This window comes from Plectropomus leopardus, chromosome 23, assembly GCF_008729295.1.
Source record: "Plectropomus leopardus isolate mb chromosome 23, YSFRI_Pleo_2.0, whole genome shotgun sequence".
In the NCBI taxonomy this organism is placed as follows: Eukaryota; Metazoa; Chordata; class Actinopteri; order Perciformes; family Serranidae; genus Plectropomus; species Plectropomus leopardus.
This window is the reverse complement of record NC_056485.1, coordinates 4,152,054-4,170,159: the sequence shown is the minus strand read 5'-3', so window position 1 is coordinate 4,170,159 and position 18,106 is coordinate 4,152,054. Positions and strand designations below refer to the sequence as shown.

The following is an 18,106-nucleotide window of genomic DNA, read 5'->3' as shown; positions in this document are numbered from 1 at the left end:
TCTCCCTCCCCAAGAAAAACAGGAAAATAACAGGACTTTTGTTTTTTTTTTAAAAAATGAAAGACATTGATACCATAAATGGATGCAGAAAAGGCACAAATTGGTGGCAAGTTGCATTTGCCCTGAGAAGCAAGTTCCCAGCTGGAAATGTCAACAGGAATGTCCCATAAAGTTGTATTTCTAAAGTCGAAGGAGCCTCACCAGTAGTGAAAACTGTAGTAAAATACTTAATCACTTCTGTCTATGTAAGTAGTAGATTTAAAGATTTTGTATTTTAAAAGCTAGGGAAACAATTCTAGGGGGGGAAATGTAGAAAAAAACTATAATTATATATTTCAAAGTATTTCTTTAGGCAATTTCCTCATTTGTGTTTAACTTTCTTTTTCTTCTCTTTTTTGTAGCTAATTTTCAGGTAATTTTCCTTCACCTTTTATTAATTTCTTAAGAATGTGTGATTTCCTCATAAATTGCTTAATTCCTTCTTCCCATGTTTTTCGAAAGAAAACAAGCCAATTTGCAGAGCTTTCAAAGGTAGCCTAAAAGTTATTTTTAGTCACAATATAAGTATATATTAGTAAATTCATTAAAATGAAGCCATTAGGTAAAACTCACATTTATAAAGTGGCCTTGGGTCAATCTTTGTTGGGAATCTGGGTTAAAACTTTTGCAGGTTACTTGAGTTGTGAACTTTGTTGTCAGCATCTTAAAACTCTCTTAAAACTGATACTAAAATCCACAAGAAAAATCAGCAAGCTGCTACAAGTCCATTACTGTAAAATATGACTCCAAAGAATTTAAAAGAAAAAAAGCTGATGGATAACCAGCAATCACAGCCAAGAAACATACCAAACATTTTCACTTTCTCTTTCTTTATTTTCTGTCTAAGTCGTGACAATGTCCAACAATTACCCAACAAGTCCTGTCAGCAACTGCCACTGAATAACAGGGAAAAAGAAACAAAGCTTCTCTCAGTTTCAGGAAGGAAGACTGTGTGACTAATAGTGATGTCGCATTTTCTGGATTAGGTGTGTGTGTGTGTGTGTACGTGTGAGCAGACATAGGATTACGCAAAATCAACAAACTGCCAAGTTATCAGTGTTACTGATCTGTTATCAGATATCTACACAATACTCTCACAATGTTCTCCTTCCAAAAAAAGGTACAAGGTGTATGCAAAGGTTGAAATGCTTAACACCGCACCGTCCGATTTTTTCAAGAGGCAGATTAACTGTTTAAAAACGTTTTTAGGGATCACTAGAAGTATGTGCTTTTCACGTAGCTTATTGCTTCCTGCCCATTGTCTTGTTGCTATGACGGCAGTCATACTGGCATTTGCTTATCAGTCACACAAACAGGGCTCATGCTGTGCCGATGCAAACACCTCTTTTATTCCACCTATTTTATTTCCCCTCTTTTTCTTTTCTTCTCTTAGGTTGATACAGTAGGTTTCCACGAGTAGCTCCTCTTTACAAGCAAGACAGTTCCCAGTAAATACAGCTAGAGTCTATCCAAAAACACACACAGCCTGCCCTCATCCTTGTCTTCCTCCCCAGTGTTCAACAGGAGGATATCAGCACAGTGCAGGCATGACCAACTCTCTTGTCCGTTGGTATTTCCGGGCCCTCAGCCTGGAGGCTTTTTTAAAGGTAGCTTCAAGGATTCAGTGTATTTCCTCATCCTGTGCGGGACAGGCCTCAGCAGAGTATTAGCGCTACCTGAGCAAGTAGCAGCTTAAATCTTGTGTTTTGCTGCCCTCTAGTGGCTCAAGTTTGTCCCTGGCTACATTGATACAGTCAGGTCAGTACAGTAAAGGTGCAACACAAAGAGGTACAACAGACTTGACACTTTTCAACAGAGGAGGTCAGTGGCACAAAGTGTTCCAGCTTGGTGTCAAGTTACTCCGTAAATGTTCCTGATGAATTCACCCAGTGTTGAAGTCCAGCTGAACTGCAGGCACTGCAGTGTCTATGCACACGTCAGGAGTTTTACTGGAGGACACTGTTTTCCGGAACAGTAATGTTGCAGGACTCAACAGGCTCTGGCACCGGCGTATACAGACTTCCTGGGGGCTGAAAAACAGAACAGTGCCATGAGTGTCTGTCGAGACGGAGACACACCAGTTTTTTGGGTTTTTTTTAATAAACATACCTTAAGTTCTTTGTTTCCGTTCATCATCATTTCCTTAAAGATTGCAGAAGGATCTGGTATGATGGGGCAAAGAATGGAGCTGTACCTAAGAGCAGGCACAAAGACAGAAATCAACAAGCAGCACACAGTGTTTTCAGCACCCACAGCTAGAATATATATATCAGAGTTTTCAACTAGATATTGAACTTTTATGTGTAAAAAAGTCCCAAATCAGATGGTCATTATTTTTCAGAGCACAGTACTTGTATGTCTTAAAAAATGTCTGCTGAAGGACAATTCCCCCCAAAATCGTTAATATATATTTCTACAAGTAGCGCTGTTTATCAGTCTTGATTGTTTTGGTGTGAGATGCAGAGTGTTGGAGATATCAGCTGTAAAGATGTCTGCCTTCACTCCAATATAATGGAACTAGATGGCACTTGGCTTGTGGTGCTCAATCGACCAAAAAAAAAAAAATTGAAAATTGAAAAGCCCACAGCAATATCTCTCACCAGAAATCATTACCTGTTTACTTAAGATAATCCACAGAGCAGTGAGCAGTTTCATGTAGGGACTATTTTTCTTTTTCTTGGTACACTTGTCAACAATATCACAGTGCAGACGGAAGCGTGCATCTACTCATGGACAAGAGGTATAAACATAAATGCTGTCCTCCTGGGCTGAGCTGTAATGTTAGCTAGCTCAGTGATGCTAAGTGAGCTGGCCATAGATGCACGGTTCCTTCTGCACGGTGATACGGCAAGGTGGTGTAGTTCAGTAGAAAGAAAATAGTTCCTACATTAAAATGCGAACAATAATGTCTGTCGATTATCTCAAGTAATCTGGTCATATTTTATTCTCACAATCCACAGACCTTTGTTGGGAGCAGTTTTTTGTCTGAACTATTTTCTCTCCACCAAACTACACCTGCCAACTGTATTACTGTGCAGAAGGAAGCATGCATCTACTGCTAGCTCACCTAGCACCACTACACTAGCTAACGTTTCAGCTCAGCTGAGGAGGATGACATTAATGTTTACATCTCACACTGTCACAAGCATGAGCCTCTCATCCATGAGTGGATGCACTCTTCCACCTGTGCAATGACTTGGTTGACAGGTACAGCTTAATAGAGAGAAAATAGTTCCAAATTGCTCACAACATGGTGTGTAGATTATCTTGTGCAACCAGGTCATGATTTCTGGAAAGAGACATTGCTGTTGAGTTTTTCAAATGTATTTATGTGGTGCTCTGAGCACCACAAGCAGAGTGCCATCTGGTGCCATTATTTTGGAGCCTGAAGCAGTAGCAGGACAGAATGATGCAGACAGACAGAATGATCGGGATGACGATGGAAACCACAGTCATCGTCTGGTCAGGAGGCTCATTGGTACCTGCGATGAAAAGAGACACATTTTCTTCAGCTCATTTTCGCCACTGCTACATGTGATAATTGACAGAAAATCGATGCAGCACACAAAGTGGAGAAATTTCTAACAGTGCGTACCCACCAAATGCGATTAAAAATGATCGCGCCTCAAGATTACATACAAAGTCAATGCAAAGACGCGATTTGACGCCTCATTTTGCCGGGCGACGCGATGGATGCGATTGCGCGGCGCGTTGGACGCGAAATTCGCGGCGCGTTGGACGCGAAATTCGCGTCGCGTCCAACACCTCGCGTCCAACGCTCGAGTTGAAATAATTGAACTTTTGCGGCAGCGTCGCGTGAAGACGCGCCGCGAGAGCCTATCAGCGTTGAGATCGTCGACGTGCTGACGTATGGACGTCCTGGTGTTCCCTCGCAAAATCTAATCAAACCGCCAGAAACAATGGAGGAGCAGCTTATCGTCGCCGTCACCGCTCACCCAGAGCTGTACGACAGTTCCTGTCCCTTGTTGCAGGAGACGGTGGAACTCGCCGAGCTCACGCCGCCTCCGTAGGGTAGCATGCACCCAGAACCGACGTCGGCGCCTAGCCCGCAGACGACGCTGGGAACTTCTCCAGAGCAGGTGCGGTGCAGCGATCGTCAACGAGAGAATGAAATGGCGGAAGAAATGTTGTTGTTTGGGCGGGCTCAACGCGCGGCGCGATTTCGTCGCGCGTCGAGTCCCATTTTGGGGTTTTTGTACGAGCGTCAAAACTGGAGCGTCCGGCGCGACGCGATTTCATTTGCGGCGCGATGAAATAATTTTTATCGCGTTTGGTGGGTACGTACGGTAAGTCTTAAAGCAACAGCTGCAATCAAAGTCAACGTGGGATTTTGCCTCATTTAAAGCATCAGTTAGTAATTATTATGTGCAGAAAAAAACACCATTTCATTTAGTAAAGAAATGAATAAAATGCCGATATAAAGACAAACTGTATATTTCCAGCCAATAAAATAAAAAAGGCCTTGCGTATATTGTGTTTTTTGTTCTGTCTAAATAATTGTATTAGGTATTTTATTTTTGTTTTTTAGGACCACATGCAGTATGCTAATTGTCTGAGTTTGTTTTGTCATGTCTAAGTCAGTTTTCTGTCAACTGATAAAAGTTTTCTGAATCTGAATCAAAATAAAAGAAATAAATTCAGGTACCTCATCCTTGATTGGTCAATTCAGATTAATTATTCATATTGAAAAAAAAAACCAGAACGTCAGTCAAATTTGACAGGTGAAAACATTCAGGTTCTACTGCCTATCCAGTCCATTGTAGCCTGGATGTTGCCTTTTACAGTTTTCGCACTTGAATTATTAGATCTGAATATGTGAACATTGTAAAAAAATAAATCAAAATTCAGCTTTTGAAATTGCAAATCAAGAAATGTCAAATTTCAATTTCAGAGAGATGAACTGAGAACAAATACATTTTTGTTTAAGTGTTTCACTGCTATACTATGCAATGAAATCAATGCTGTATAAATTCCATGTATTTAATGGCTGTTAAAATGAACATATTCAGAGACATTAGTATTAATGTCTCTTCTCTGCTTCCAAAGATTTGTGCTGGTAGTGGGTCAGGTTTTAATGATGGATTTTCTTGTATTTGACATCAGTTGATAAAGTCTATGATTTAGTAGGAGAAGTTGCTTTTCACAAAGGGTTTCACTAGCAAGGACCACACCTCAATAGGAAATCTTTTTGACAATTTATTGACGTGAATGTAAATTTGGTATAAAAATTGATGTTGAATTATTGTGGGATGGATGGTTGAGTGCGGTGTGGGGAAGCTTCAGTGGGAATCCGCCGTGGCTCCCAGACACGACAGACCCCTAGGGCCCTACGGAGAGAAAGAGGAAAAGGAAAGAGGTCAAGGGAGGGAGGGAGGGGTGCAGAATAACGAGAACGAAAGGGGAAGATCGGGTTAGGAGGATATTTAAGCCAGAAGAGGCGCGGTTGAGGTGCAGTAGAGGTGTGGTCCTGCTCCGGAAATTCTGCTATATAGCTTCACTTCACTAGCAAAGACCACACCTCAATCGGAAATAATTTTAACAATTTATTGACGTGAATGTAAATTTGGTATAAACATTGATGTTGAATTATTGTGGGATGGATGGTTGAGTGCGGTGTGGGGAAGCTTCGGTGGGAATCCGCCGTGGCTCCCGGGCATGACAGACCCTCAAAAGCGTGCATTATACGAGAGAAGACAAAGACGATTTGAGATCTCTTAGGTCGGAACGGATGTAACGGTGATAAGCTTGGGAGGACCATCTGCCCATGGTCTGAATAAAGTGTTCCGGTATACCGCTGCGGGAAGCCAAGGTGGCAGCTCCGATTCTGAAAGAATGTCCGGAGTAATGCATGGGAGAGATGCCTGACAATGACAGAAGCGGGTAACCACCTGGCTGGATTCAGATGCAAACAGAGGGTCATCCAGGGATTTGCTTTGTGACATCCGGAAATGTAAGTAGTTGGAGAGAATAAGGAAGGGGTTTAGAACTGATTGAATGTTGAAGTAGAAGACGGGAGTGGGTTGGCTAGATTGGTCGGTTTTGGTTCTTTTCAAATAATAAACTAATAAACTATGGTGTCGTTGGAGAAAAGAAAGGTCCGAAAGGCAGGCGTGCCGACGTGGATCATATCGAAGGGTCGAAGCAGTGAATTCTGAGCATCTGAGGAAACTGAAGAAGGCCAGAATGAACATTGCCTCTAGAGTTTGGTTGACGTGAGGTATGCTATATCCGGAGCGGATGGTGTGGATGCAGCGTGACAGCAGATCCGTGGTTAATGGGAGTCTACGAGGATTTTGGGCTGGTTCTTGGAGTGAGAGGCCTCTGAGCAGTGAGGTGATCTGGGGATGACCATGGGCTGGGCCAGGACTACCGGTTAGGTGTTTAGAGATGAACGAAATGCTGCTGAAGTAGACTTTGATTGTCTGGGTTTTAATTCCCAAGACAGAATGGGCATGGGTGATAAAGCAGGTTAAGGTGATGAGATCAAAAGAAGGAAAAGTTATGTTATGCATGTCGTGAAAGTTGTGGAAACAATTCCAAGCAGACCAATATGGAGAGAGAGTTGCGGGGGACAGACTATTGATGGTGTTCTGAGATTCCAAGATCAGGTGCATGAAAGCTGGGTTTAGATGTTTAAAGTCAAGGCCGAATATGGAGGAACCGGAGTCAGGTGTGCGTCTATATGAGGGGCCAAGCTTCTGAACTTCTTTATTTATGATATCAACTACTGCGAGATTGTCTGAGTAGATGAGGACAGATTTGCGACTCCATTCATGGCCCCATAACATGGCGGTGACAATGGTGGGGTAGATCTCAAAGAGAGCAGATGAAGTGACCTGGCAGTCTCCTTCCAACTCTGGGGGCTATTTGCCTACAAACCATCTTCCATCGTAAAAACCCCCAAAACCGGCAGACGGAGCCGCGTCAGCAAACAGGTTGATGTCCTGAGGATGAGACAGGTGATCATCGTAAAAGAAGGAGATTCCATTCCAATTGCCAAGGAGATAGAGCCAGAACCAGAGCTTGGCGCGGCTCAGCGCAACGAGAGACGGAGGTCATGAGCAATGGGACGGAAGAAGCGACAGATAACAGTTGAGAAAAGAAAGCCCACCCCTGGGGAACGATGTGGATGCAGGTTTCGAGGTTAAGCAGTAGAGGGCACTGGCAGCCCGGTGCCAGATGCCCCGAGGAGAGGAAACCGGTGCAGTAGCCAATGTCGTACCGCCGGGGGCCCCGACACCTCTGTGCCAGATGCCCCAACGAGAGCGAACTGTCGAGGTCACTGCAGATGTACTACTGGGGGCAGCAGCATCCTGGTGTCAGATGCCCCAGTGAGAGCGAAGTGATGCGGTTGCTGAGAGTGGATGGCCAGGAGGATTGGCATCCCACTGCCAGATGCCCCACCAAAATCTAACTGCTGCAGGTGGCGAGGTTGAGCATTGGAGGGCACTGGCAGCCTGGTGCCAGACGCCCCAAGGAGAGTGAGCTGCCGTAGATGCAACGGTTGGGCAGTAGTGGCGCTGGCATCCTGGTGCCAGATGAGCCAACACGAACGAGCCACTAAAATGGAGGTGGGAGAACAGTCGAGGGCGCAGGCATCCTGGTGCCGAGGTCCCCAGGTAAGGCAAGCCGGTTGGAGTAGGAGGGTGCTGCCAACATCGCTGACACCCCAGGCAAATCGGACCGCAGTGGCCGACGGGACCTAGGAGAAATGGCCGCCATAGACACGGTGCCGTCAAGAATCTGGGTACGAAGATTGGAGGGAACCGGAGATGGATGGGAGACGAAAGCGCCAGGAGGGCGGACGGGAGGATTAGCCCTGGCCAGGGTGAAAGCAGGCGAAGGCTGCTGCAAAGGAAAACCATCGGAAAGGAGACCAGAACTGTGGGACGGAACGACATGGTGCATGGGATGAGAGGGAAAATTCGGTGGCAACCCGGTGCCAACGACCCCGGCCGAAACGGGTTGGGAGGCGTAGGAGGGAGTTTCAGGCAAAAGTTTCAGGCCAGCGGGACCGAGGTGAAGCGACTGCCTCAGCCCCGGCGCCCTGCGACTTGCCTGAGGCAGCAAGTCCCCGCTTCCCCATTCAGCACAGTCCACCGGTCATGCGGAGGTGGTTGAAAACGAACTGGCCCTTTAACAGAGGTGCTGACGTCATGGCGCACAACGGGAGCCGCCGCGATGATGTCACCCGGAAGAGCGCCGATGTTGACAGAGCGGCCAGCTTAGCTTTGTTGTCAGTTCTGCGAAACGGTATTCCCCGGTCCCTCAGTGCCCATTGAAGGTTGGTTACCGTCCAGTTGGACATCTTCGAAGGCAGCAGGCAATCGGGAGACCTCGCTGGAATGTGGTGGCGCCGCGACCGACGGCGAGCCGCCAAGCCGGCGGAGTCAAGACAACGGCGGGAGGCTGTCACCATCCTCTGCGGCGATGGAGTGGGAGAACCGCAGCAGCGCAGGGCTGCACGGGGGTGACTGCATCCTCTTCTTTCCGCTGAGGGTGGCGGACCAGCTCTGTGGCGTGTCGGTACGTGCTCATGCAGAATAACGAGAATGAAAGGGGAAGTTCAGGTTAGGAGGATATTTAAGCGGGAAGAGGCGCGGTTGAGGTGCGGTAGAGGTGTGGTCCTGCTCCTGAAATTCTGCTATATAGCTTCACTAAATAAAGGTGATTTTTATTAAAGTTATAGGTGCTGGAACGAAACATGTTTAATTAGCTCTGAGAAATCAATGTGAAAGTTTAATAAATTAAAAAGTTACCATAAGATTCCACATCACCAAAGTCGCTGGATACGTCTTTGCAATAGTCTGCAGTTGTGACTCGGGATCGAAACTCGTAACGGCACCTTCTATCATAAGCCATCTTCAAGGACTCTTCCTCTGAAGTGAAGTTCTTGCATTCCTAAAAAAAAAAAAAAAAAAGTAAACACAAAAAGCCCTCAGTGTCAGATGTAGAAAAACTACATATGTGACTTTAAAACTTTAGGAGAAACAGTTAAATTTCACCACTTACCACAGGTTTATTGCACTGCCTGTGGCAGACCTCGTATCTCCAGCACCATCGTTCTCCAAACTCTGGATATGTCCAGCTCAGTGTGAGGTAATCTTCTTCTTCTCTGACACTCAGCTTTGGTGAATGTATAACTGAGGACAAAAACATACCCAATTTCATTTCCCCCTCAAAACAGGTTTTATTGACTGCCTAAAGTATCAATCAAAAAATGTACTTTAATAGATAAATCAGGGTTTCCCACAAATTAATTGACTTGTGTCGTCCCATTGACTGCACCACACTCTTGGTGCACAGAGCATACTTTGGGCACTAACGGAGCAGCAGAACACCATGACAATGACACTAAATGCACTGGATCCAAAAGTTTGCCTTCACTCAAAGCTGCTCCTCTCATTTATCGATCTGATTTGATTAGCTCTGAACAGCTTGACAGATCAATTATCCACTCTGGTGTCTCAAACTTTACAAACTGCTGCCAAACTAATGAAGAGCTCTGCCTGCATTGCGTTCACAGATGACCCAAAAAAATTTAGAGAGACGAAACAGGATGATAAAAACAGGGACATCCCTCATCGTCAGCTACCACCACACATAAATTCTCATTCCGTGGGAAACTGTGAAAATGTTTAATATTTTTCTGTAATGAAATCAGTAATTACCAAGCTTAGGTTTCAAGGTGCTCCTTCCAGCTCTGGTGTCCACACACATGCAGACGTCATTACTGACAGCATCAAATTTAAGGTAACAGCCACTCCTTGTTCCGCTGCTGTGAGGCTGATCACACACTGTTAAATTCTTCATCTGTTCCTCGGAGCGTCCACACATCCTGCGACGATAAAATGAGTTGATGACAGAAATAGAAAACAGGGAAGACTACAGCTGAAACATGTTTCTGCAATTCCTACAGGCGCCACTACATGTTCATAAAGTTCATCAACATCATCATCATGCCTCAGAATTTCATTTATATCCCGTATCTGGAGACATACTGTATCTCCTTTATTTTGGCTGTAACTCTCACCTATAAGAGAGGTTAAAAGGCTGATTTCCAGGGCTCCAGGAGCAGTTCATGTGATGGGAGGTGATGACACATTTGAAGTCTTTCAATTCAGCTGTAAAGTGCAAAAACAAACATTCATACATGCAGCAAGATTCAAATTTGACCTGAAAGCGTCACTGTGGATGCACAGGACAACTTTTAGCTTCCTGCTTCTTACCTCTTGGCTTATGAGCACGAATGCTAATAGACGCAGGTGAGCTCTTTTTCGAATTGTCACAGGATCTAACAGTCCAAATTTGATACGTCCAACTGTCAGAGCCGGTCTCTTCTGTGAGAAGGCTGTCTGTGAAATTAGTCCAGATCGTGCACACCGGAGACTGCAAGACAAACATTTAATGACAGTTAAAACATTTGGGAACAAGCTGGTTTGTTTGTAATAAATAAATAACTTTGATCCTAATGTTGCTTTCATCAAAGTTACATCACATGTCATGATTGTTTATTATTACAGTCCTATTTTTAGTATCTAATTATTTATTAGAAAGTGTGCCGAAGGCAGGAACACTTTATATCATTAGATTATTATTTTTCCTCATTTTTTCTAAGGTCTGCTCACATGAATATTTCAAAGTCTCTTTCAACATGATAAATTAAGCGCCTGTTTGGCAAAGTTTGAGGGAAAGTTTATATTCTACATTGTTCTGCAAAAAAAAAGAAAAAGCTTCACAATATGGAACATGAAGTTCTGCTGCTGAAAGATGCTCCGACCAAAACATATTCTAGCAATGTTACAGTGCTAGAAACTAGCACATTTAACTCCCTAAGAAAGCTCATTGTATTTATTATTAAAACAACTTAGCCAACAAACATTATTAAATAACACGAGAATATAGGAGGCCAAAGTGCAGATTTTGTCTTCCATTTTTTTTTTTTTGTTTTGTAATGCTCCCATGATGGTGTGTATTTCATATTCTCTCATGCTGATGATCTCCACCATACCCATCACTGCTTTAATACCTGGGTCTTCAACAGGGTGTCCATGACGTTCAGGGGGCACCAAATTATTTATTGACGATTCATTTTATTTTTTCAAAAATGAAAATGTGTCTAAATATTGACATTAACACCAATCCAACATATAATCATCACAGATAAATTGGTCTATTCATTACACTAATATGACAGACATAAGGTGGGTTTCCATTACAGATTCGCTCAAAACTTAAGCGATATTGTTAAAATGTTTTTAGATGACTGTGTTTCCACTTAGTGATGTTCTACGACTTCTCCTCTGGTAACAACATTTGAAGAAGCATCAAAACATTAGCAGGTTTATTTCTGGTACAGCCACACCATTAGCCGTCATTATTTCCAATCCAAGGCCACATAGGCGTGTTATTGAGCGATAATGGAAAGGCAAGCCTCTTATATATGGAGGCGACGAATGAGGGATTTCTGGAAGGTGATAGTCACAGAAGAATTGTGGGTTGAAAACTTTTGTATGATCAACTTTTGAAGAGTTATGTGATGCAGTAATACCTCTTGTAGCTCCTGCAGACACATAGCCATAGCATCATGTGACCTAGAAATGCCAAAAAGGGTTTCTGTTGCAGTTTTGTGAAATATGACTTCTTTGAATCACCTGGAATACCACCTCATATGAGTGTAAAAACTTTTTTTGCAATAAATGGGAGTCAAAAATGACGTGTTTCCATTAGACAATATTATATCGCAATTTCAATTTGCTCATTTTTAAGAGGTTTATTGACAAAGGCGTGACGGGACATGGCAGTCACAGAGATATCAGATGGGAGAATATTACAGCCCACAGCAGCTGATATTATTGTTTTTTGTCATAACAGAAGCATAATCCTATGGCCCAGTAATAATGCAATCTACAGTTGACTCTCAGACTTGGATATTAGGGATTCCTTGAATGCACGGCTCATTGTTCCTTCTTAATGAATAATGGCAGGACTAAATAACCAAACGCATTTATAACAAACAAATATGGTTATTCTCCAAGGACGCAACCTGCAGATCACACACACACACACACACACACACACACACACACACAAAAAAACAACAGATTTAGTTCCACCATGTTTCCTACATTCACTTCTGCGTTCTTCATCAGGTAGTATTTGTAAAGGACCTCGCCCTCCGGCACACCGTCAGGCTTCTGCCAGGACACGTTTACTGTAAACGGGTCGAGCCACTGATATGACAGCCCTGTGGGTGGAGGAGGGTCATCTGTGGGATGGGAGGTAAAAAAAGAAAAAGAAATGAGGAATTAATCTCACCTGAAGAAAGAAGAATATACCAGGGTTAGGTTTAAATAACAACAACAGACTATAATCAGCCTCAATAATAAAAAAAAAAACAACATTTTTTATATGTATTATTTAAATCACAACTGCCACTAGAGCTGGGCGATATGGGCTGAAATATATTGCAATATTTTTAGGCTATATCTCCATACACAGTATGTATCTCGATATTTTTTAATCTCCTCAAAAGCACAAAAGCAATACTACAACTGGGAGACACAAAGTAAGTATTAAAATAAGTAGAAATGTCTAATAAGTTGAAAAAAGTACATCACTTTACTGTAATGCATCCTTTAAAATATACGAAAAAACACAACAATATCCAATAATTAAGACTTCTGTTATGTTATATTTTTCAACAAATATTTTTCTCCACATTGGGCTAAAATGGATTCTCATGGTCTAAAAATACCTATTCCCTCATACATATACTCAGATACAGTTAAAAAACTACCTAAACAATCTTAAAAGCCATGATCATTACATCATATTTGTTGTCACAGTACAGTCCAATATGGGGCAATCAGTTCTTTGTTCCCGGAAGAGCAGATGCAACATTTAAATCAAGGGACTTAAAATAATCCAGGACCTTTGGACCATGATGTCTTTTAATGAGCTGAGATATAATTACAATCTTAACAGAAAACATTTCTTTAAGTATCTTCAGTGAAGAAGCTTCATTAAAGCAAACCAATATAATGCATTTACTAGACCCTTCACACACATGCTAAGGAAAAATGATGATAAAAGACAGCTTAAGAAAAGGGATCATATCAGAGCTCTAGAATTTGCTGACATCTCACACAAACAAAACTTCACAATATAAACTGAATGCCTGGAAGGAGAGCTTGCAATCTGATATCTCGGATGAAGCTTGTGCTGATGCCCGTATTAGATCTATAAATGCACGCCTTAAATCATTACAATATAAATTACTAATGTGGACTTATGCCACATCAGTGGAACTAAATCCATACAGAGGATCACTGTGTTTGACAGTGTAGAAAGAGACAAAATATTCTGGGAAGAGGTGAGAGTTATAACTGAGAAGATTATTTTACTTATTATTTATTATTTCAAAAAGAATCCCTCTGGACCCCCATTTTTTTTTTTTGTTGGGCCTGTGTGGAAAAACCTTAGCAGACCAAACACGAATCAGTGGATAAGACTTGTTATCATGCCTCCCATTAGAGAGAATAACTTGTATATTAAAAAGTAAACAGCATATTTTTGAGTACATATGGAGTCCCATTATGAATTATGTGAAGGGTTTATATCTGTTTTTTATATCTGTTTTTTTGGGGGTTTTTTTGTCTTTTAAAGATGTCTCATATCTAGGAATTATTGAAATAATGGTATTCCATTTTGTAGAGATTACAAGTTTTATGTGGAGTAATTTGTTTTTGTTTTTATCGGTATATTTTAAATCAGAAAAGCCATAAAGACTCCATTTCCACCATGTTTTTAGGAATAAATGCTCTATAAATCAGGCTATGAATAATATATGAACAAACGCCTCTGTTTGTAAGTGCTACTTGAATGTAGATTTCTGGCTCAGACTATGAGAAAATGGCTTTAAATATAAATTTCAAACATTTTGCAGCTAAAAAACAAACAAAGCTACATTTGAATGGGTCAATTGTTGTAAAAATCCAAGTAAAATCATAAATTATCCTTGTATTTGACCTTTTTAAAGCGTCTTCTCAACACACTTGCAGATAATGTCTATGTAGTGTTAATCAGGTACAGTAAAATTAGTTTGTGTTTTCATATCGAGAACTGAGAATTATTTATTGGACTGTTTATATGAGGGGAACTTTGCATGAGGTCAAATATGAGTTGAAGAATTTGCCTATGTTTTGGGAAATGATGATGGTTATAACTTGAAATTTCTAAAGTTGTGATAGCGTGAGTGCAGTATATGTATATGTTAGATTGATTCTAAATTTTGTATAGGAATTTTTGGCTAACCTTTTCAAAAACTGATTAAATTGTGATAAAAACATCTGTGTGCCATTGCCCACTGAGTTTGCACATGCCTCCACTTTCTACAGCTTTGTTAAACTAAATTACTAAAACAAGAAAAGTGGAATGCATCACCCCAATTCTTAGTCTTTTTTTGACTTAAAAATAGTATTATACTGAATGGTTTGTGGCCATAAACCAAACATACAGTTGCAGCTTTCAGTTATTATGCACCAAAAATCTGGAATAATTCAACACTTCCTGAACACTTATTTTTTTCTGTTTTTTCCAAGATTCAAAAACTTTATTGTCTATCATATAGTGACAGAAATGTATCTTATTAGGGATTGAAAGAACATAAAAAACAAAAAGGATCAAACCCATCAGAAAAATCACACAGTTAACAGGTGTTTGTTTTTTTTGTTTTTTTTTTAAACTCAAACCATATTTAACCAGGTAAGTCCCAGTGATCAATAATCAATAATCATCTTTTCAAGGGAGAAAGACATCAACATTAAGAAGACAGCAGCATAAAGCAAGACAAACAGATGGCAGCATATTAAGGATGAAAGGAGGGAAGTAAGCAGCATAAAATAGAAGAGGGCATAAAAAATAAATGAATAAAAAGACAACAGCATATAAAAGAAGAAGAAAGACAACAGCAAAAAAGTAAAATATATAGCTTGAAAAGGAGGAAAGACACCATCAAAAACGAAAAAAAACGAAGCATCTAAAAAGGAAGAGAAGGCAGTACCATAAAAGAAAAAAAACAGCATAAATAATAAATTAAAAAAAGACAGCAGTATATACAAAGTCATAAAGATGGCAGGATAAAAAAAAGAAAAACAAAGAAAGCATCAAAAGGGAGAAAAAATAGCCTAAAAAAAGGAAAAGGGGCAGTATCAAAAAAGGAAAAAAAATACAGAAGCACAAACAGAAAAACAGACAATAGCATAAAAACAGAATTTAAAAAAAGATAAATAGCCAGCAGCGTCAATAAAGAAAAAATGTGCAGGACACATAAACTTGAATTGGACTAAACTAAAAAAAAATAATGTATGGCAATGTCATTTTTTTAATATCTCAAAAGAGATCTGTAGGTTTAATAGTCATGGAAATACTTATTTACAAATTTGTCCCAGATCATTTTGGCCCCATATTGTCACATTTTAAAAGCAGTCCATTTCAAGATGTAACTTGATCTATAGACTGTGGTTTTTCCATTTTTACAACATAGTCATTTTTTCGTCAGTCTTGGTTGCGCTTACTGTAATTGCAAAATAGACAGCAACCACACATGAAACAGGGCTATCAGTGGTTTCTAAATCAATGTAGAAAATGTCATTAAGCAGCAGAATTAATACATTACCTCATAAATCATGTGAAAATGTTTCAGGGAGTGCATTTTTAAATCGTGTTAAAAACATTTCTCTAACCTAAATCACCTCAGCCCACATTTTTTGCGGTAAACGTGACACCGAATCATGACTAAAGTATTTATTACTGTAAAACTCAACTAGACAGGCTAGGCTACAAATGATAAACAAACCACAGCGAAGCTAAGTCACACCAAATTACCTAGCTTAACTAAAAATACAAAACAAAACAAGGTCATAGTTGGCTAATAGATATGCCTATACTTCAAAAATGTAAGAAAACCCACAATTAAAAACAACAGGGTAAACAGACCTTATTGAAAAAGCCACCATGATTAATGGCAGGTCATTAACAACATGGCATAGAGCCAGGGGTCGAAAGTGCGTCATTAAAACCGTCAAATTGAACTTTGGTATTACAGGCGTGTTGTGTTGACTGAAACTCGGATCAAGCTCATTTAAAGTGTGAGTAAGAAGTAGCGAAGACATATTTACCTGCTTTACAGCAGTGTACCATTATCATGGCGGTGCAGGTTAAAAAGACACAAAATTCCCGAGTAAAATTCATGATGTCCTCGAGCGTCTGAGCGTTTATTTCATCTGCAGACGAGTCAACTGACGGAGTCCTCCGGTACTCCCGTTAAAAAAATCCTTCAACAGTTAATGTAACTGAAAAAAGAGGGCAAATACAGGAGACGTGATGTCTGGGATGATAAAGAGAAATAAAAACACACTAAGAAGTTTTAAAAAAGTCAATAGACGGAGCACCTTGACAGTGGTGGTATCCCTGCGATGTCAGCTCAGGTCTACCGGGAACAGCGCGGGGCGGAGCCGGTGTGAGAGTGGGAGGAAAGCTGTGACGACGGCACGACGACAGCAAGCGAGCCAGCGGGAATGTTGCACGTCTTTCCAACACTTTCCAACACAAGACATCCCACCGTCCAAAACCACTCAGCCTTAAAGAATTAACCCCCCGAAACCTGGATCGACATCAGTTTTCTTGTGCTGCGTTGAGATGTCTTTCACCAGCTGTTCAACTCTTGAAACAAAAGCAAAACTGTTGAATAACACGAGGCAGTGAGCAACATGGCAAGAAATTGGTCAAATGTGACAAGAACATGAGAAGAAAATTAGTTTTAAAAAGATGGGGGGAAATCATAAGGGAGAAATGTCCAGAAAACTATATATGTAATTATTATAACTCTATGAAATTCTGTAACAGAAAAAAAATCTACATTTTTTTGTTGTTGTTGATAATATACAGGTAATTTTGTTGTTACTTTTAAAATGATTTTTATGTTAGTAAAAGGTGACAAGAAAATCACCTGAAAATTGGTTTTAAAAAAAGAAGAAAATTTAAAAATTCAAGAAAAAATGTCCAGAAAACTATATGTATATTTATTATAACCACATATTTAAAATTCTGTCAGAGAAAAAATGTTCCCAGCGGGAATGTTGTACGTCTTTCCAACACTTTCCAACACAAGACATCCCACCGTCCAAAACCACTCAGCCTTAAAGAATTAACTCCCCGAAACCTGGATCGACATCAGTTTTCTTGTGCTGCGTTGAGATGTCTTTCACCAGCTGTTCAACTCTTGAAACAAAAGCAAAACTGTTTGATTTCTTTACAAAACACGAGGCAGTGAGCAACATGGCAAGAAATTGGTCAAATGTGACAAGAACATGACCAGAAAATTAGTTTTAAAAAGATGGGGGGAAATCATAAAGGGAGAAATGTCCAGAAAACTATATATGTAATTATTATAACTCTATGAAATTCTGTAACAGAAAAAAAATCTAAATTTTTTGTGTGGTAGTTCTCTTGTAACTTTTTTGTTGTTGTTGTTGTTGTTGATAATATACAGGCAATTTTGTTGTTACTTTTAAAATGATTTTTATGTTAGTAAAAGGTGACAAGAAAATCACCTGAAAATTGGTTTTAAAAAAAGAAGAAAATTTAAAAATTCAAGAAAAAATGTCCAGAAAACTATATGTATATTTATTATAACCACATATTTAAAATTCTGTCAGAGAAAAAATTTATACATTATTTTTTTTCTTTTTCTTGGGAATTTTTGGGATAATTTTTTGGTTTGCTTTTGTTTTTTCCTTTACTTGTAACTGGGTAATTTAGTTATTACTTAAATTAAAAAAAATAATTTTTTTATTTTATTAATTTTTTTGGGGGGGGGGGGGGAATTTCTCATTTGTTTCTGTTTTTTTTTTTTTTTTTTACCTTTTTGTGCTTATATTTAGGTAATTTTGTTATTAGGACCTACTTTTGATTTTTTAAACTTATTTACTGCTAATATTTGGGTTATATTTGGTTGTTAAATTGTATTGTACCCATGTTTTTG

General features: G+C 40.2%; 1 protein-coding gene across 2 annotated transcripts; it reads right to left on the bottom strand.

The window, feature by feature from the left end:
- Window positions 1-850: 850 nt before the first annotated feature.
- Window positions 851-16,588, bottom strand: il13ra1 (interleukin 13 receptor, alpha 1). Of its 2 annotated transcripts, XM_042512077.1 has the most exons (11): window positions 16,515-16,588; window positions 16,242-16,415; window positions 12,189-12,328; window positions 10,290-10,449; window positions 10,094-10,184; window positions 9,732-9,898; window positions 9,073-9,203; window positions 8,820-8,961; window positions 3,424-3,521; window positions 2,149-2,235; window positions 851-2,069 (listed from the first exon to the last, which is right to left on the bottom strand). In XM_042512077.1, exons 2-11 carry the CDS (start codon window positions 16,312-16,314, stop codon window positions 1,986-1,988), a joined length of 1,173 nt encoding a protein of 390 aa, XP_042368011.1. In that variant the 5' UTR covers window positions 16,315-16,415; window positions 16,515-16,588; the 3' UTR covers window positions 851-1,985. The 2 variants fall into 2 exon arrangements, with proteins under 2 accessions (XP_042368011.1, XP_042368009.1); XM_042512075.1 differs by having other exon boundaries at window positions 16,242-16,566.
- Window positions 16,589-18,106: the final 1,518 nt, after the last annotated feature.

Bases quoted from the DNA above. Each gene is read 5' to 3' on its own strand.
- il13ra1 (XM_042512077.1), bottom strand. From the start codon at position 16,314: ATGAATTTTACTCGGGAATTTTGTGTCTTTTTAACCTGCACCGCCATG. The intron at 9,204-9,731 runs GTAATTACTGAT...TTTTGTCCTCAG, and splicing joins CACCTTGAAACCTAAGCTTG to TTATACATTCACCAAAGCTG. The intron at 8,962-9,072 runs GTAAGTGGTGAA...TTTTTTTTTTAG, and splicing joins GGCAGTGCAATAAACCTGTG to GAATGCAAGAACTTCACTTC.